The sequence below is a fragment of the Solanum stenotomum genome, chromosome 12, assembly GCF_019186545.1.
Source record: "Solanum stenotomum isolate F172 chromosome 12, ASM1918654v1, whole genome shotgun sequence".
Taxonomy (NCBI): Eukaryota; Viridiplantae; Streptophyta; class Magnoliopsida; order Solanales; family Solanaceae; genus Solanum; species Solanum stenotomum.
This window is the reverse complement of record NC_064293.1, coordinates 27,960,645-27,979,779: the sequence shown is the minus strand read 5'-3', so window position 1 is coordinate 27,979,779 and position 19,135 is coordinate 27,960,645. Positions and strand designations below refer to the sequence as shown.

Genomic DNA, 19,135 nt, shown 5'->3' with positions numbered 1-19,135 from the left:
TCACATGATCGAGAAATGCAAGTTCAATGTGAGGAAATTGTTTGTACTATGTGGGAGGATTATATTAAAGACTAGTACACTACAATTTATGTTCAATTTTTTTTATTAAATTAAAGTTAGATGAAACAATTACTTAAGTGGAGAACAAATAACTTTGTAATAATTTATTATGTGATTTTATAATTTTTTGTTTATTTGATAAGATTGAATAAACAATTGGGGTTATTTTAATAGTTTTACAACTTATGGATTTTTATGTTTATGAGAAAATATACAACACAAAAATTTCATATCGCATGTCCAAACAAACCTTCAATTTCATCTCATGATTCCATATCATGATACCATATCATGATTCTATATCATGATATCATATTATGATACCATATCGCATGTCCAAACGGGCCCTAAATCAGTGTCTGTTTTCAAGTTTATAATAGCATGTAATGATAAACATTTACTTACAAAAAAAAACATGGATATATACCATTTATTAACGTGGTGTCTTAGGATACTCTGATACTTTTGTTTATGGAGTATGATTTGTTCATTTGGTACGATTGTATGAGTTTGGATAGTTTTCACAAATTGTGAGGCGTTTATGTTTACGAGAGAAAATACAATGTTCAAATAAAATTTCAATTTTACCTCAACATAATTTTGAATTATTGATTTAAAATCATGTCCAAACGGGACCTTATAGAGCCACACTATGAGTGTATTTGGTATGGAAGAAAATGATACTTGAAAGTAAGGAAAAACAAGTTGCATAAGTGACATTTCAAATTTATTATTTCCTCCGTGCTCACCCAATCCTCACTCCCTTGACCATCCCAATCCCCCGAACCACCACTCCTCATCCCTATCCGTCTCCATATCATTTTACTAGATAAGATATAAATGATTTTAGATAATATTTTCTTACTTACTTACCAAACACTAAAAAATAAGTAAGAGACCCACTTGAAAAAAATCATGTTCCGTGAAAAACATTTTCCTTCCTAACAAACACACTCATATATTAATAAAGTTAGATCAAATAACAGAATATAAAATAAATAAAAACACAAATATTTGATATACAAAAAGAAAGAGAAAAACGTGAAGACCTTTATCTTAGAGTCAACTCCAAAATCCCTTGAAATAATATAAAAATATATATTAGGAAAATCCAAAGAGGAGCTATAATTGAAATACCTACGCTTGTCTAGTCAGTTGGAATATCATGTACCATTGACTTCCATGTTTGCATCCTCCTTGTTAGTTGTTACATTCAGACGCAAATTGAAATCTTTTCCTAGTACGTAGTATATATATATATTTTTAAATTAAAAGACATATATGACCTTATCAATTCAACTGTGTTGACCTTTTAGTTATTTTCCTTTTAATGTTAAAAATATACAACTCACTGTTAATAAATATTTATTTAATCCTACTTGGTTCAAAAAAGGAACAAATCCATCCTTGTAGCATTTGACCTTTCCACGCAAATCTGGACTTCAGCTTGTTGATAAGATCATTGAGGACAAGAATGAGTATTATATCATCAAACGATTGACATTTTACCATTATCATAGTATCTTCGTTTTAATTTATTTGTCCTAAGATCATTGACAACTTCTTAATTCTAACTTTCTACCTGACATGTTTAAAACCACAAGATTAAGAATATGTTGGTACATTTCACATTTAGTTTAAAACCACAAGATTTAAGTCTTTTTTACTTCCTTAAATCTCGTGTCAAATCAAAACTAGACAGATAAATTGAAACGGAGGGAGTATTAGATACAGGATGAGAAATATTACTGTCTAAGCAAATTGTCCACTTGAGATCTGATCGATAACAAAATTTTGGTCCAGAGTGCCCCTTAGTAGAAAGAATTATACAATTGTATACCCCTCTAACCTCTCGGTTGTGAAGGGGCAGTAAAAAAAGGAAAATGTAAAGGCAAATAAATTAGGAGTTCTTAACTAAAGCAACAAAATTATACAAGTACATGAACAAGAACTACGTGAATAAAGTGACAACATCTTTATGATATCCACGAACGATCAAGAGTCTAGGTATATTTTCAACCAGCAGATCCATGTATTCCATGTAGAAGGTTGCAGGGTGATTGAGAGGTGGAGGAGGTAAGCTTACAAGCACGACTGCAGCCATTCTCGAGTACTTCTGTACCATTAAGTTCAGCTTTAGAGTGGTGTAAAGGAATTTCTCTACTTGTTGCTCTTCAACAAACACAGGCTTTCCATCAGCCATCAACGTAGTCCGGTCTCTCTGTGCTTGCTCTTTCATTTCTTCCAAGTAACTAGCAACTCTCTGTCGTGCAGCACTGAATGCTTCAACAGATTCTTGCTGCTCCCCTTCGGCTTCCCATGACTTCATTGAAATGACAATAACTTCAGCTTGCATCCGGAGGTCATAAAGAAATTTCTTTACATCAGCCTTCAATCCCTCTGCATCAGAATCTTCCTCCGCAATGCAGAACACCTGTATCTTACAGCCCTCAAAGCTATCTTTTGTAAGGAGGAGCTGAGAGAGTAGAAGCATAAGACCACCATCTCTCACTATCCAGTATAAATCGATGGTACCATACTGTCTTTGATACTCATTTGGCCATTCATCGAGACCCTTGACAATGACAACAGCCTTGTTTGCAACAATGCAGTCATTAATTATTCCAACAAAGGTAGCAGGAATATCAGTCAAATTTTCACGTCGCCAAATCTCAGGGTACCGCATAACAATTATATTTGGCTTGAGATTTCCGAGACCCATAGTCTGAACAATACCTCTAAAGCCTTCAGACATGCTTGGGGCAACAACAATCTCAGCTACACCTTCGCATTGCTTGTAGTCGATATACGTACTTAGTTCCTTGCAAGCATCCTTAGCATCCTCAGCACGTTCATGGTAGTCTCCGTCGATAATAGAGACAAAGATGGACATTCCCCTGCCTTTTTTCTTCATGCAATTGGCAAAGTCTGCAAGCTTTGGATGGCACGGCACATTTTCTGGCAGCTTGCCCCACGGACGACAAAATACAAGTGGGATAGGATACCAATTTTTCGGATGTACCTGGTTTGCTGCATATGCAATTGAATGTTTAAATAGGATCATACAAATATAAATCTTACATATTTAAACATAGTGAACCAAGAAAAGAAATATCTGAATGATAAAGTTGCAAAGTCTTCAATTTCTGTTTTGTACAATTAATAACTTAATGCATTAAAGTACTCAAGGAAAGTATGTGGATTTCTAGTGATGCAGTCTATTCCAATAACCATACAAAAACTGAAGTAAAAAAGAAGGTTTGCCATTTAAAGTCTGTACCTATTATACTCTTTTATTTTTTAATCAAGTAATAGCCAATATATTCATACACGTTCCTTTCCATTTTTAATCCAAATAATAGCCAATATATTCACACATTCCTCATGCATTTTTCATCGATGTTGATATGGATAATTAAAAAAGGATGCACACTTTATGTGATTAACTTATCTACATAATGGATGTTTGTGAACACATGCAGAAACTTTTCAAAATATGAGCCGGAGGTATCTAATAGGAACACTTTATCATGTGTTTAGGTGCTCAATTGGAACATGTCATTGTTCGAGTGTCTAAATGATATTTATTAGCAGATTCAAGGGATTGTCGATGTACTTAGCCTAAAACTTATATTATATCACATTCAGCTAATCAATCTTAGAAGTTCCATTTACACGCTACATAGCAGTAGGACCGACCAAGCAGTGTCTACGTGAAGAACAGAAATGGCTCAAGAATAACTCAAACGGACACTTAAAATCTTTTTAAAAGGTGCTAATTCATTAATTTCATAGACAGAAATTGTATGATGCCAAAATCCATGATTCAGAATTCTACAGGGAGTAACAAATAAATAAGCCATGCCTGTACATACAACATAAAAGTCATCTAATCTTCACTCTGCTAATTAGCTAACTAGACTTCATACAATCGCACAATGAACAAGAATTAGAGCAGAAACAGATAAGTAACAAAATGATCACCATCTCCAAAATAGATATATCATTGGTATATTATAGTATAAGTGGTCCCAGAGCCAGAATTATGATTCACAAATTTAGGCCTCCAACTCTTTTGTACCTCAGCTAAAGATGGATATAATGTTGGCTAAACTACAGGTACTAATTTTTTACTTTAGCAACATTACATACAATAATACCCCTTCTTGCTCTAATATGCATACATGAGGCTCCTTTCCTTACTTTACAGCAAAAACTATACCAAAAAAAAAAAAAAGACATCTATGCTTTTATTTAATCACTAATATTTCTTTTTTCCTGTTATTGTGGCATCGATCGTTTTCTTGTTCAAATTACGAGCTATATTATTTCTGAAACCTCTCAGAGTTTTTCTATCAGAAAGTACAGTTTTCCTAGAATGTTTTTTGGGTGAAAGATTATTGTAACCACATAAAGAGATGTTAAATGGAGTCTCCACTTAATTGAAAAATATAAATTCTATTCTTTTGGTTTAGCGGTGGTGATAAAAGGGATATTTTATTTTTGTTTCTTTTTCTAAGCTTATGTACCTCCACACAATAGGTAATGCAAATTAATTATAATATGAACCAGGGAAATTGGGATTTTACTTTTATTTTTGAATTTTTGTTAGAGAGGAATAACCACTACAAAGTAAGTGACCCAAGGTCACACAGTTTTAGATTTTTGACTCATAAGCTAAGTACTCCCTCTGTCCAACAATACTTGTCCACTATTGACTTTGCACACTTCTTAAGAAACTATAAATAGAAGAGTAATTTTATTATATTACCCTTTGAATATAATAAATACTCTTGAAAAATGTAATAGGGAAATGACTATAATTAATGATAAGGGTAAAATAGGAACTAAGTGTAAAATTATCCATTGATTTCATAAAGTGGCCAAGTATTGTTAGACATCCTAAAATAGTATAGTGGACAACTATTGTTAGACCGAGGGAGTATATGAAAACTGCAAAGTACCATAATTGCCCCAACTCTATCAACAATTAAATGAGAGGTGGTGAGAGTTTCACATGTCCTTTCATGTTTCTTATTTTGATAATGATGTCCTCTCATATTTCTCTCCTCATAAAATTTGAATTTTTTTATCAAATGGAACAAAAATGCAACATAACGATCTGGAGACGCAACAAAATGCAGTTCCTCATAAACTATTAAAAAAAAACTATCACAATGAGTACATTATGGCCCCTTCAGTGAAAATCTAAGCTTTTGTATTTCCCTCACTCAATCTTACCCAAATATAGAAGACACGACAGGGGAGGAAACAGGGAGTTCTGAGAAAACAAGAAAAGAGCAGTACAAAAGAATCCGAGCTGTGTAAAATATACAAAGATACTCATACATACCTCCCAAAGATCGCAAACTGCGAAGAGCAAGCTGAAAATACGCACTCTTAAAACCGTCACCCCAGTCTCCTGCTTTCCCCTTTATACTAACGTAATAATATATGAGGCTTGCTAGGGCAAGTGATACAATAGTGAATGCCCAGGAAATCAAAAACATGGTCACTGTAAATGAACAGTAGAAAAGAAAACAAATCAGATGAGTGAAAACATTGATTTCAAGGTATGGTGACTACCTCTATAGTTTGTCCTATAGCCTGCTCTAGCCAACTTCACAACAAAAAGTGCAAATATAGGATAAATCATAGGAAAGCAAACTAGAGTGTCTTTACTATTTGAATCAATTTTAAGATTGGGTAGCAGGGGTGCAAAGTCAAGTTTAGCAAATGAAGGTCACAACATGATGAAGATTTGATAATCTGGGAAGTACCACTCAATGGAATGAAGTATCTTCTCCTGGCAAGGATTTACCCAAGCAAGAATGACATATCAATATTCAACACATAATAAATTCTGTTGAAGCCAGCCCACATGTTACAGTATATGAGGCAGAAAGGGAGAGCAACAAGGTCATTTCATAAGGTTCTCAAACAAAAAGGATGAGCAGGACTCTGGAAGTATCACACATGACAAATAGAAGAGAAAAGGATAGAATAAACACCACAAAATAAAATAAGTAAAGGAAGGAAGAGCTATGAGGATATAAATAAGATCCCTGTCTAATTTATTTGGATCATCAAAATGACCAACTTGTAGGGAAAAAAATATGGAAGTGACAATGACCATAGGGACATTTGATTTTGGGTATGTATCCAGAAAAAAGAAGAGGGGCGGGGGGGGTTGAAAAAAACATGAACATTTCAGATGATCATGAAATGCTAAGACGGAAAAAAAATTGCCAAGAGACTTTTTAGGTGGTCCGTGGTCGAAAGAAAAAAATTGTTTGAAACTTATGAGATAATCCATAATCTTCGACCAGTAAATAGCTTAGAATTGAACTTTCTTCATAATATTTGAGTCAAGGGGGTAAAGCAAACCAAAACTCTTATAGAAATCCTTTGGAGGCCCTTACACAGTCAATGAAATCCCCATTAGGATTAATGATTTAGTTGTTTCCATCTATACTATCCATAATTAAGAAAATATAACTATTGTACAACAGCTGCAGCTAAGAAGATACCTATACAAAGTAATGCTCCAACAAGAGAGAGGCTCCAGTGGTGAAATTTCCACCGAGGTCGCCAGCTGGGAGCATCTAACAGATCCAGAAGGAAGCAGGATAAGTTCACACCAGCATAGCATACGAGGTAAAACATTGTTGTAGTAGGTGAGACAAGATCTAGATTCCCAATTACAACACAACCAATGCAGATGATGGCAGTGAAGAGAGTAGCCACATGAGGCTCATGTCCATCTGCCACTTTAAAATAGTTAAGAACAGGTAGAATTTCATCATTTGCAATTGCTGCAAGGAGACGTGGAGCACCAGTAAGGCTTTGAAGGGCTGCCCCCAAGGTTGAGAGGATTATACCAACATAAACAATGGCCGGAAATGGCCAGGCAACTGTAGCAGATAATAACCTGCACAAATAGTTTTAGTAATGCAGTGAATACCAATTTAAGCTTTATTGATCAGTGAACTAAATACCATTAAGCATCCTCAAATAATCAGTTAGATGCTCAGGCAGAATGTCATCATTTGCAACTGCTGTGTAAAGGGAAATAACCTTTACCTTTCCTTTTTTTTAACTTCCTCACCTCATACCTTCCTCTTTTTCCTTCCCAAAAATATGGAGAGACTATAGAGAGGTGTTCCTCTTAAGAATATCTCATATCAAGCACTAAACCGAGTTTTAGAACTTTTAAAAGAAATGAAGTGTCTTAGTATTTTGATGATTCCACTTTAGAAGAAGAGGTGTCTTAAGACTTTTAACCCACTCCCCACCAGGCCACCCCTACTGAATTTAGAAATATAAAGTTAGAAATTGCACTACATGGAGTGACATGGCTAAAGAGGACCCAGGATCCATATGGCGATCTCAACTTGCTTGGAATTGACGTAGAGTTGTTACAATATCTTTCTACACCAATTATACTCAACACTCATTTTAAATAACCATACCAGTCAAAACCGCAATGTGTAGATAAGAACAAGGACAGCACCAGAAGTATGATAATGTATCATAAAGTACTTCATAAGTTCATATTACCTATCAGTCAAAAGCTTATCTCTAGTTGCAACAGCTCCGAATAATAGCACGGAAACCAGATATAAACTGGTAGTAGTCAAAGTTGCAGCTAAGGTCCCAACAGGAATTGCACGTTGAGTGTCCTTTAGAGATGCCGAACGGTTTGAACCTGCCATGATCCCAGTTACAGCAGGGAAGAAGAGACCTACCAATGCACTAACATGGAGAAGGAAATAAATCTTAAGACTTGGTTCGAAATGCTTTCAGTATGCACATTGAAGTAAACGGCAGAAAGAAGAACGAATAACTAATCCTAGCAAAAAGTGTAAAATGAAGGAACCAACAAAAATAATTGTATGACTTACTTAAAATTCCAGTATATGTTGCCATTGGGATCTGGAATTCCAGCATTATTAGTCATCTGATAAGCAGACCCCCAGTTATTTTTGAAAGATTCCAAACTCAACCCTGTGATCCCGGCTGTACCATGCATAGCAACAGAGTAAAAAGGTGGTGTCACATATACATGTATAGAGAAATGACAACCATGAGTATTAAAACTTCAGGGAGAACAGATATACGTAATACTTTTGCAAATACCTCTGCGATTGACTATATGAATCTTCTATATCCATCAATAAAGTGATAATTCAGTAAAATTAAATCATCTTTATTTTACACCAATCCTCGAGATATCGTAACACAGGAATCCATCTTTACTTTACTTTACACTACTTTTGGGTAACTTCCTCTAGTTTTTTCGTAGTAGTTTTCCGATTTTGATGTTATTTGATTGCCTTTCCAAGTTAGCTTTATTTTGCTTGGAGTCATAGTTCTTCTGAATCATTATTCTTATTAGCAAAACCAGTAACTAATTGGTAATTTGGTACTGTATTATTATCAATAATATGTAGCCCTTGACTTTCATATATGGCTTCAAAGATGCAATTTATTCAAAGGAAAGAAACAACAATGTTTGACTTTACTATACTCCATGATGACCTCAAGCTAATAAAATTAACTAGATTGGTGTACGAACCACTGAAAGCTCATCACTAAAGCAACATAAAATAGTGAAAATACCCGAGGTTGAGATATCAAATTGGGATCAAGAATTAAAAACCATTTCAATAATACCAGTACACTATAGACTCCACTAACAGAGCGAAAGCTGATGAATGTGGTGTTTGACTAGGCAAGAAATTTAAGAAAGAAAGTAAAATTTTTGTCACATACCAAAAGTACTTGAGAACTCGTGATCTTGAACATGTTAGGACAATTTTCTCACTATGAGAGAATGTAATTAATAGTAAAATTGGAAGTTTAAAGTTACAGAGTTCCCAAACCGAGAAAGTTGTTATTCTTTCTGAAACAAACTAAAAAATGAAAAGAGTCACCTAAATGAAACAGAGGGAGTATGCAGGGGAGGTGTATAGCACACAAGAATAACACACAGTTTTAAAAAACCTCTCAAGGAAGACAGAAAAAGAGTAAGACAGGAAAGAATAAGAATAAGGCATAGACAACATAAACCTGCTGGACGATCATGCCTCGCAGAAAAGATGCCGACAAATATGCAAAGCAACGAGAATAAAACAGGGACAAGAAATGCAGGTGCAACGCGATTGATCATTTTTACTCCACCAAACACGACAAAGCAGAGAAGAATAGATACAACAATCCCATAAATTTGCAGGTCATGCAAACTTGGACTTGTAATGGGCTCTGCAATATCTGTGCCATTAACTCGTGTGATAGTTTCTGCATTGATGACAAATGAAGTTCAGTTATACAAATGAATTTGAAAATAATACAGTACTATCCATCAAAAATCAACAATAAGTTACTTGTATCAATGTTATGATAAAGCCAGGGAGTATGTCAGATGGTTTTACCATAAAAGTACAGACAACACCAAGTCATTTTTCTAAATCATAAAAGTTCAATCTCATTTAAGGAATACCTCTAAAGATGCCCGCACTTGGTACAGCATTTAGAAAAGTCTCTACAGCTCCCAGTACATACCTAACCGGCAGGCACATAAAAGAGCAGGCATCAACACAAATTCTTTTTGTAGATAGTTTGAAATGATGAAAGCAACTTAACCTACATTGGCACCACCAACCCCCCACCCCACCCCCCATCTAAGTTAGTAGTTCCTTCATACAAAAATATAACGTCAGATGTATACTCACATTGCACCAGCAATTGCATTCCCAAGGAAAAAACAGAGCCCAATGCTGACACCAACTTCTGGACCCAATGCACGACCAATGAGATAGTAAGGGCCGCCACCCTAGATTAGAGAAAACAAATCTAGGATATCACTTACCAAATAAGCTACAAGGAGATCGTTGAAACACATAGTTAAGTAATTAAAAGTATGCTCTCTCTAACGGGTTAAGCTTTTAGATAAGATGGAACGGCTGACCCAGAACTCATCCATATATTATCTAGCCAATGCTGGGCAACAGAGATACACATTTCAATGCAAGCTTATTATACTGGGAACCGACATTAAAAATATATCCTTTAAATCTGCACAGAAGTTGTATCTGATGAATTTTTTTCCCACCTTCATGGCACCGTTGCTTGCAATAGCACTTAATGATATTGTGGTCAGGAATGTACATGATCCACAGAACACAACAAGCAACAATGACTCGCCAATGCCAGCCATGCCAACAATCCTGCAGTATGCACAAAACAAACCCACGCAAACAGAGTGGTTATTTGAGTTGGAGCGAAAAAGGATATCATCAAACTAACAGTAGTAGATCATAGGTAGTGGGAGCATTTGCTCTTTGTTCCCTTCTCCTGTTCCTTTTCACTTCCTCGTCTTACCTGAAGATAACTTTTCTCCCCTTCTATCTCTACTCACAATAATTAATTTCTATATTAGGAAATGTCAAAGGTGGGGGCAGGAGCAGATCAGTTTGAGTATTTCATGATACCAATATAACCACACCTTTCTGGAGTAATGAGAAGAGCTGATTGGTACTATAGTAATGTAGACTAACTTGCTTGAACATCACCCACCAAACTTCCATATAGTAAGAGAAACCAGTAAGACGCAAGCATTACATGCAAAATGTGTAGTATTTAAACTGAAAAGCAGGCTCACCATAGTCCTTGAGGTGCCAGTTTTAGGAATACAAAACTGGTCCACTTTTATTAAGGCATGATAACTTTAACCAAAAAAGATTTTGATAGAAATCACATGATACATTAGATAGTAAGCAAACTTACCACGAAAATCTAATGTAGTAGATGATCCCCAAAATATTTTGCAAGCATGGCATAAACACTCCCATCAGCGTGCCAGATTTATCAGCAATTGGCTTCAAAATTATTTCACATATGGAGAGGTTAAAAATGCACTCAAGAGCTTCTTTAAGCAACCCATCATTACAAAATTAACTGGCCAGGTACGTCCAAGCATTGTCAAAGTCTTATTTTTAAATGTTGACGCACAAGATAAAAAAAGAACATGTGAAGGTTTATATAAGACAAACTGACAGCATAGGAGATACCAAGGTGAAAATTAAATGAAGATTGGACGGGAAACTGCAGATATATACAACTCTGTATTGCATGGTGTTCAGTATTTAGCAGGAAAAAGTAACTCCATAAGTAAACATCAGCAAAAGAAGCTAGAATCGGAGAGAAACATGCAAGAGAGAGGGTATATAACCTATAAGTTATAACAATGTCCAAATTTTGTGTTTCACTATAGTAGGTTGCAGAGATTTCCATTTCTGAACCAAAAAAAATCATCTGATATCAAAGCAAGCCAGTAAAAGCAGCAAAAGAAGCTAGGATTTGCCCTGGATCAAAAAATATAACTATGTACAGGGTAAAATGTGAATCTTCATGCATTCCCTCAATCTATCCTCCTGTCTCACTTCTTTCTCACATGATATCAAAGTCTTGCTAAGAAACTATTCCTTGTGCATTCACCAACAACGACCGGGGAAAGAAGCATTGGGACATGTATTACTTGTGACCGTTACATCTGTTCGAGTCTTTCTTGAATTCTGTGAGGGTTTGTATACCAATACCACAACAAGGCCTCAAATCCTCGTGTGAGCACAACATAAGAAGAATGTCATCATCTGAATCAGAAAACACCTCTTCCCTTGAGTTTCAAAGTTAAAGCTATTTTTTCTATTTCTTGATAGTGTGATTAAGAGGCTTGCGACCCTCCCCAATCAATTTTTTTATTTTTTAGTGACAAGAAACCTATGATGTTTCGATCACTTAGAATTTTAAAAACAATACTAAAATTACTTCTAGAAACAAATGTGAGTGATAATAAGAGATGGTTAGCTAAATCAAACATGCCTTTAGGGGCCTTGTTGTGATTAAAGTGATATATGATAACACTCATATTGTTACTCATTTATGAATGTTCTATTATTCTCTTCTGATTACCAACAACTTCATATTTGCAATAAAATCTAAAACCTTAGCTTTTTATGTAGGAAAAATGGTGTCCACAGAGGAAGCATGCCAACTACAATGATCAAGCGTCAATGAAACCATGAATACATCAACAAATTCACAGCTATATTTTCTCCGTGAAAACAAACATCTGACAGTCACTCTTGTTTTCTTTGCAAGAGAATGGAAAGTGCAACTAAGCAATTAGCTGCATATCTAAAGCTCATCAACAAGTTCCGCATCTATCCTTTCTCTTATTGGAAACAAACATGTGAATCACGCTTCCTCTTCTTTACAAGATAAAGAATAATGCAACAACATAGTTATCAACATATCTAAAGCTGGAATAATCTTTAGGAAGTCAGTGTGAGACAAATGGCTGATTGATAGAGGGATGACAAAAAGAACTAAGCAGTAGCTACGTATTTAAATCTAGAATGGTTTTAAGGAAGTTCAGCGTGAGCCAACAATAGCTGATGGAGGATAGAGGGGATTCACCAAGCATCAGCATTCAAGCACCTATGCAATAAAGCAGTAAACCAAAGAAGCTAGAATTACCTAGGAATAACCTCCTCAGTTAAGGTCGCATAAAGCACCAAAGAAGCAATAAAAGGTTCTGCGAAAACCATTGGGAGATCAAAAAAAAATTCCCCATACAGAATTAAACACCATATGAATATTTTTTCATGAGCTGGCTAAAATCCTTATCTAATAAGGATAAAACCAATTATTTGAATTACAACTGAACTCCTAAGACAAATAGGACTACAGATATCCAGGGAAACAAAAGATAACTTACCTAAGATAAATTCTCCACAGAATTGTAGCAAAAATGAAGAAATTAGCAAACTACTGCTCACCTGTACCACTTAAACAATTAATCTAAACCTAGGAACAGCTAAACTAAAGATATCCTATTTCTTTTCTCCACTTGCTTCCCACATTACTGGAAAAGTTCCTAGCTATCATAACAAACCAGCTTCTTCTTTTTTTAAAAAAAATCGGTAACTTTGTATTATATCAGGGATCAAAAGAACCAGCTTTTAAAGTTTAAATTACCTCCAATATGTTCTTTTTTTTATATAAGGACATCTAAATTACCTCCAATGTATTCTTCCCTTTTTTTGATAAGGAAGTTTAATATGTTCATAAATCAATAAGATGGAAATTCTCTCATAAGAAAATGGGAGTAATTGTATGTTAACACTTTTATGAAAGAATGAATATGGAATGGTGTGATTTAAAGCTGACAATTATATAGTGACACTCTAAGTAGAAAACCTAAGTGTTACCATACTCTTGTCTTCTTATAACCTCCATTTTACAGCCATAGTATAGCCTACTGTCCATTACTATTTATTCAGAAAAGGAAAGTCCCCACCTTTTACCCCTAGGTATAGGTATAGGAGATGAAAATGAATCCACAGGAATCCACAGGAATCAAGAAAGTGAATTCTACATCAGGACTTTTATGAACATGATATAGTCTTAATTGTGCATGGCACAGAAAGCTTCAGGGAAATCAAAACGATGCTCAACAAATTAGTTCAAGTACCTTAGGTTGCTCAAGCGTGAGAGTTATATCCTCACCATCTCTTGGACTAGACGGTGCGGGAATTTGATCCCCTGTCATACTGGAACAACAAGATTGATAAGAACATTATTAAACCACAAAAATTGAAAGAAAACTGAAATTAGAAAGTAGTTGTTAAAGACATTTTTGTTTTTTGACAAGTAAGCAATTTTATTTCATACAAACAGCAAACAAGAGGTGAAGAATACTGTAGTACAAAATCCAGTCTCCCACAAAACAAAAGCGGAGCTTTGGCAACCAAAAAAATCTCTAAACCATATACATCCAGAATGTTAAACCAAAACGACCATAAAAAGAACATTTGTATCAAACTCTACCAGTTGATTCTGCTTTTTCATTAGGATTGATTCCTGTCTTTCCAAATTACCTAAAGCAAGCAAGCTTCGACAGTAAACCATAGTCACTGTCTTTTTAGTTCATTTCCTTACAGTAGGCTCCATGGCTTTTTCTTAACTAGAGTGCGATCAGACACCATTCTTGGCCAGGATAACTATCTATTATATTTGATCTCATCATCCTAATCAACAGAAAATAAGAGCCTGCTAAGTCTTGAAACCACCCCTGTTTTCCCTTTGAAACATCTGGCATTCATTCCCTTCCACAACACCCAACAAACACAAGCATGCACTGTGTTCCAAACCTTCCTAGATGATATTATAATTCCCCCAACACCCAGCTGGTAAATAGCTCCCTTACTGTGCATGCCATGACAAAAGGTATCCTGAATATATTAAGAAATAGTGATGGTATCTGATTTGCCACTAGGCATTGAAGAAGAGGGGGGTTACAGTTTGCTTCCTCACTGCTGCACAGGAGATACCTACTATAACAACAACAACATAATACCCAGTGTAATCCCGCAAGTGGACTCTGAGGATGGTACACAGCCTTTCCCCTACCTTGTGAAGGTAGAGAAACACCTACTGCATATAAATAACCCTCTTTTCTAAAAGTTGTGTTGAGTGACGCATGAACCGTTTGTAACCAGCCACATAAAGCAAACCAGCCAAGTTCGGTAATAAGTTGTTTGGGTGTATTTGACACCATGAATTATTATTTGAGTAGATTAGCATGCATTGGCTGAGTTTTGACACTTGTTGAGCATAAACCTCATTTGCAAGTACAATTTTAAAACCATTTGAGCTCAGAGTTAGTTATACACTGCATATGCTTTGATAAATTGTTGTATTCATGTTTTGTTTTGTTTTGTGAAACTGGTAAATTGTATTCCTAGCATTAAGGGTACTAAAAAGTAACAAAGTTCCTAACAAATCTACAAGTTGATCTATGTCCTCTATACACTGCTGTTTGCACCAAAAAAATAGAGATACAATGCATTTCCATTTACTTTTTGAATGGAATTAGATATTGACTGATCTCAGTGCGTTCAGAAACCCAAAAAATTTCTGCATTCTAAATTTATTCTTCTTTCAGACCAATTGAATCTGCATGCATTGCCTCCTAAAATCTCGCATGATTTCACCTAGGAAAAGAACATTCTCCTCTCCATCTTGAGTCTTGACAGTAAAATGAATAACAGGAAATATGAGTAAGAACACAAAACATTTACCCTACCAAAATATGTACAAGAATGTGATCGAAAACTATAGATGTACATTTCTAGTTGCTTTGTAGCTAGACAAAATACATTGTATATCAAAAATTTAACCTTCAAATGAGGAGACTCAAATAATCACTTCAAAAGAAAGAACCGCAGATAAAGTTTTGAGAGCCCAATATGACTGAGAAAGTAAAAGATAGACGAAATTTGGAGGAAACGTTGCTGAGGAAAGCATGCTGGACTAACAGAGATGCTAGCCGGAAGCACTAATAAGTAGATTCTAGATAGACAGAAGACCTTTTCTGTCTTGACTTTGATTTGCATCACCCACCAGAAAACTTAAAATCTACTCCAATAATGTCAAAATGCAACTATCCCAAGAAAGGTATTAAGTAAAAAAGAATGACGAGAGCAAAAACGAGTTTCCTGAAATATATCATACCAGCGAATAGAAGTTTGTGGAAAAATAAAACAAAAGAGACATAGAATTTGTACCTCTTACCTCTTGAGACCTAGAATATTTACTAGAGAATCAAAGCCAAATAATTCCAGTTTGGATTCTCTTTGAGGACCATTGCTACTATGATTGGCTAATGACTCGGCTCTTTCTTCAGATGCCATATTTGCATGGACACCTACTTTGACTTTCCTGAAAAATGGTGTAATCAGAATAATGGTTGAAATGATTTTCCAGAGAAAAGAAAGGGACAAAACAAAATTCTTGTCTAGATATCTGCAAACCCTTTAATATTAAAAAAAAATGGTGGACATGCAGATGTACCCAATTTTGGCATATTAACTATCCAGAGTATTAAAGTTACCATTCTCAAAAAATAGAAAAAACTATCCAGAGTATTGGAGCATGTGAGAAAGCAGTTGAGCACCGTGGGTAGATGTATAGTACTAGCTACTGGTTCAGCCGAACCAGTAGTATTGACTCAAACCATGTACATGGATAAAGAAATTCACTAAATGTGTACAAATATTAAATTTTGAACCATGGTCAGGGGGATCAGTGGCATTTCAAACACATAAAATTAAGATTCTTGGTTCTCCCCTGTTTCTTTTTTTCTTTTTTTTTTGGGTCAAGGAGCAGAGAATATCTAAAACATTAACTTGTAAACTTGTAGAGAAAGCTATTAAACATCCAAAAGTATATCCATAGGCAAGCTTTGAGATATTCTTAACCCTAAGTGATAACGTTCGAGCGATCGAAGAAAGTAAGCATTTCCATTAAGAGAGTATCAAAGAGTTAAAATATGAGCTATCAAATGGAAGCTAATGGGTCTAGTTTACCATGAAGCTTTTTTGTTTGGCATTCCCAGAGAGCACCAGCATCTACGTTACAATGCACAAATGGAGCAAATCTGAACTAGTATATCTAGTTGATAAAAACCTGATGGATGAATGTCACTATTTCCAATTGAGCCAATACTCTTTGCATATGATGTACAATTTGGAAAGAGAGGAATGCAAGATGTTTCGAGGGCAAGAGCATTTCAATACAGAAGACTTTATTTTGTGTAAAGAACAGTTAGTAGATGATGCAGAATCATTACTAGACTTTTTGGCCTCTCTGTCTGTTTTTGTCTGGGGATATGTTTGTAGATATGATATACAGGCCTTTTGGGGTGTTGATGAATATAACATGTTGCCAATTTCAAAAAAAAATATTCTTTGTACATATTAATGCAACTTTTTATAAGTAATACCAATGAAATCTTTAACATACCCAAAATTTAAATAGAGATACTTAATATTATTCAAATTGCTCAAAGTTTATTAGGAGAATTGACTTTGAGTCAAATAGTTGATCTTTTATGCCCTTGAAGTTCCAAAACATAAGTGAGAGGATGGATGAGAAAATAGTTCCACAACATTCGAAGTAATTATACTATATGAAAGCACAATCGTAGATTTCAGTAGTATTTCCACTGATCCATTTACCTACAATACTATGTTCAAACCACGGCAAAGACAAACTATTACATTGAGGGTGTGCTCGGTATAGAGGAAAATATTTTCCAATTTTCCTATGTTATGGTTGGTTAGAAATTTTGAAAACATTTTCTTTAGTAAAAAAAAGCTCCTAAAAACGAGGAAAACAACTTTCCGAAGTAGAAAAAACAAGTTCCACAAGATAGTCTCCTTCCCACCATCCAACACACCTCATTTTCACCCCCTCCCCATAGCTTCCATCACCCTCCACCCCCTTACACCAATGCCGTTTAGTATTTTTCTAGATTATAATGCTTTTAAGATAATACTTTTTGCTTATGTATATAATACAAAAAAAAAATAAGTAAGAAACTCACTTATTTTCCCAGAAAACATTTTCTTTCATACCGAACACACCTGAAACTCAACTTTTGCGACCAAAATGGAATAAATGTTACCCAAATCCACACTTAGAAGTAAGTCCACACAGAAATTTAACAGTTCACCTTGTGTTTTAAATCAATCCATATCGTCCCTATAATTGTTCTTAAGTTCACAAATAGTTTTAAATTAAAAAAAACGAATTAAAGATTTCATAACTCAGTGCCATCAAATCCCAGAACTATTATTAGTATACTATTAGTCAATACTAGTCAAAATGAGAAAACATAGAGAAAGAGAGGATACTTGAGATCGCGATTGGGGAGAGAAGAGGAAGATCCGGGACGAACAGAAGACATCTCAATAACAGCACTATCATTGTCATGAGCCACCACTGGACTGTATTTTCGTCCAATAACTGCAGGGAACTCATTTTCCTCCGCAATCTCAATCTCTTCTCCACCTTCCATTGCCTCCCTAATTCGAAGCTGTCAAGTCTGAACTACCCAAACCAGAAAGTGTTAAATGCGAGAAAAGGGGTTTTTAAGCTGCGATTCAGTGCAGAAAATGGAAATGAGGAGAAAGAGATCTGACAATTCATGATTTATTTATATGTAGAGAGATAGAAAGGGAAACAGAGAAGAGACAAGTTGAGAGAGGAGACAGAAATTGAAACGGAAGGAAAATATGAGGGCTTTTTTTGACGAAGTCATAACTGTTTGGACCAAAATGGAAGGTACGAGGACTTAGTGGGGGGGAAATGGGAGAGAAAAAACTTGACACTCGTTGACTATTTCGTTTGACCATGGTTTTTATTGAAATGAAATGATATTTTTGACTCTATTTGTTTGGTAAATGGATTTAACATAATCCTATAAATTTAATGTAGATTTGCTAGGAGGTGTTTCATGTTTGGCCATAGAATTTAAATGTTTTAAAATTTATTAATTTTGATATAAAAATTGAGTTGTACTTGGTTTTTTTTTTAAAGAATATTTCAATATTTCATGTTATTATGTACTTAAATATAATTTTAAAAGTAAAAAAATGGTAATTAATTCTAAACTATTTTTAAAAATTAAAATACATCTTAAAATTTGGTTGAAAAATTCTACAGTTAAACACGAATTTTTTAAAAAAATATTCTTTTTTTTAATTTTTCACACGATATCTGAAATCCATATTAAAAATTGACTGAACCCAAATTCATCTCAAAAAAAATCATGAATAATAAATTTAGACTATTTCTCAGTTTGTGCGTGTCCACCCTGATTTTTCCTTGTTTCCATTTTCCTTCCCTATTAAGCTTTCCTCGTTTGTTTAGTATTATCAAAATTGCATCAAAAGACCAAATAGTTTTTATCTCTTGAACATTGATTGGACCTCAATTAAGTTTGACCATCTAGAAATTCACAAGATATTTTTTTACTTTCTAGGTTTTGCACAAAATATTAAAAAGTTTATGACAATAGAAAATAAGTTTGTTATTATGTTGATCAATAACATACTAGAAAAACTCTAGAAATTTTGACCCTCACACAAGCAACCTTTAAGCAATTTTAATCACCATTTGAGAGTGAAAATATATTGAAGACAACCCTATCAAACTAACTAAATCC

General features: G+C 34.7%; 1 protein-coding gene across 3 annotated transcripts; it reads right to left on the bottom strand.

Annotated features, from left to right (window-relative positions):
- Positions 1–1,808: 1,808 nt before the first annotated feature.
- Positions 1,809–18,178, bottom strand: LOC125846847 (cation-chloride cotransporter 1-like). 3 transcript variants are annotated; one of them, XM_049526520.1, is made up of 13 exons: positions 17,823–18,178; positions 15,700–15,846; positions 13,598–13,676; positions 10,849–10,940; positions 10,175–10,289; positions 9,795–9,895; positions 9,563–9,624; positions 9,133–9,360; positions 7,965–8,079; positions 7,621–7,815; positions 6,591–6,991; positions 5,414–5,575; positions 1,809–3,090 (listed from the first exon to the last, which is right to left on the bottom strand). In XM_049526520.1, exons 1-13 carry the CDS (start codon positions 17,984–17,986, stop codon positions 2,012–2,014), a joined length of 2,940 nt encoding a protein of 979 aa, XP_049382477.1. In that variant the 5' UTR covers positions 17,987–18,178; the 3' UTR covers positions 1,809–2,011. The 3 variants fall into 3 exon arrangements, with proteins under 3 accessions (XP_049382477.1, XP_049382479.1, XP_049382478.1); XM_049526522.1 differs by lacking the exon at positions 17,823–18,178 and adding an exon at positions 12,601–12,658 and having other exon boundaries at positions 15,700–15,850; XM_049526521.1 differs by lacking the exon at positions 17,823–18,178 and having other exon boundaries at positions 15,693–15,839.
- Between the last annotated feature and the right edge of the window lie 957 nt (positions 18,179–19,135).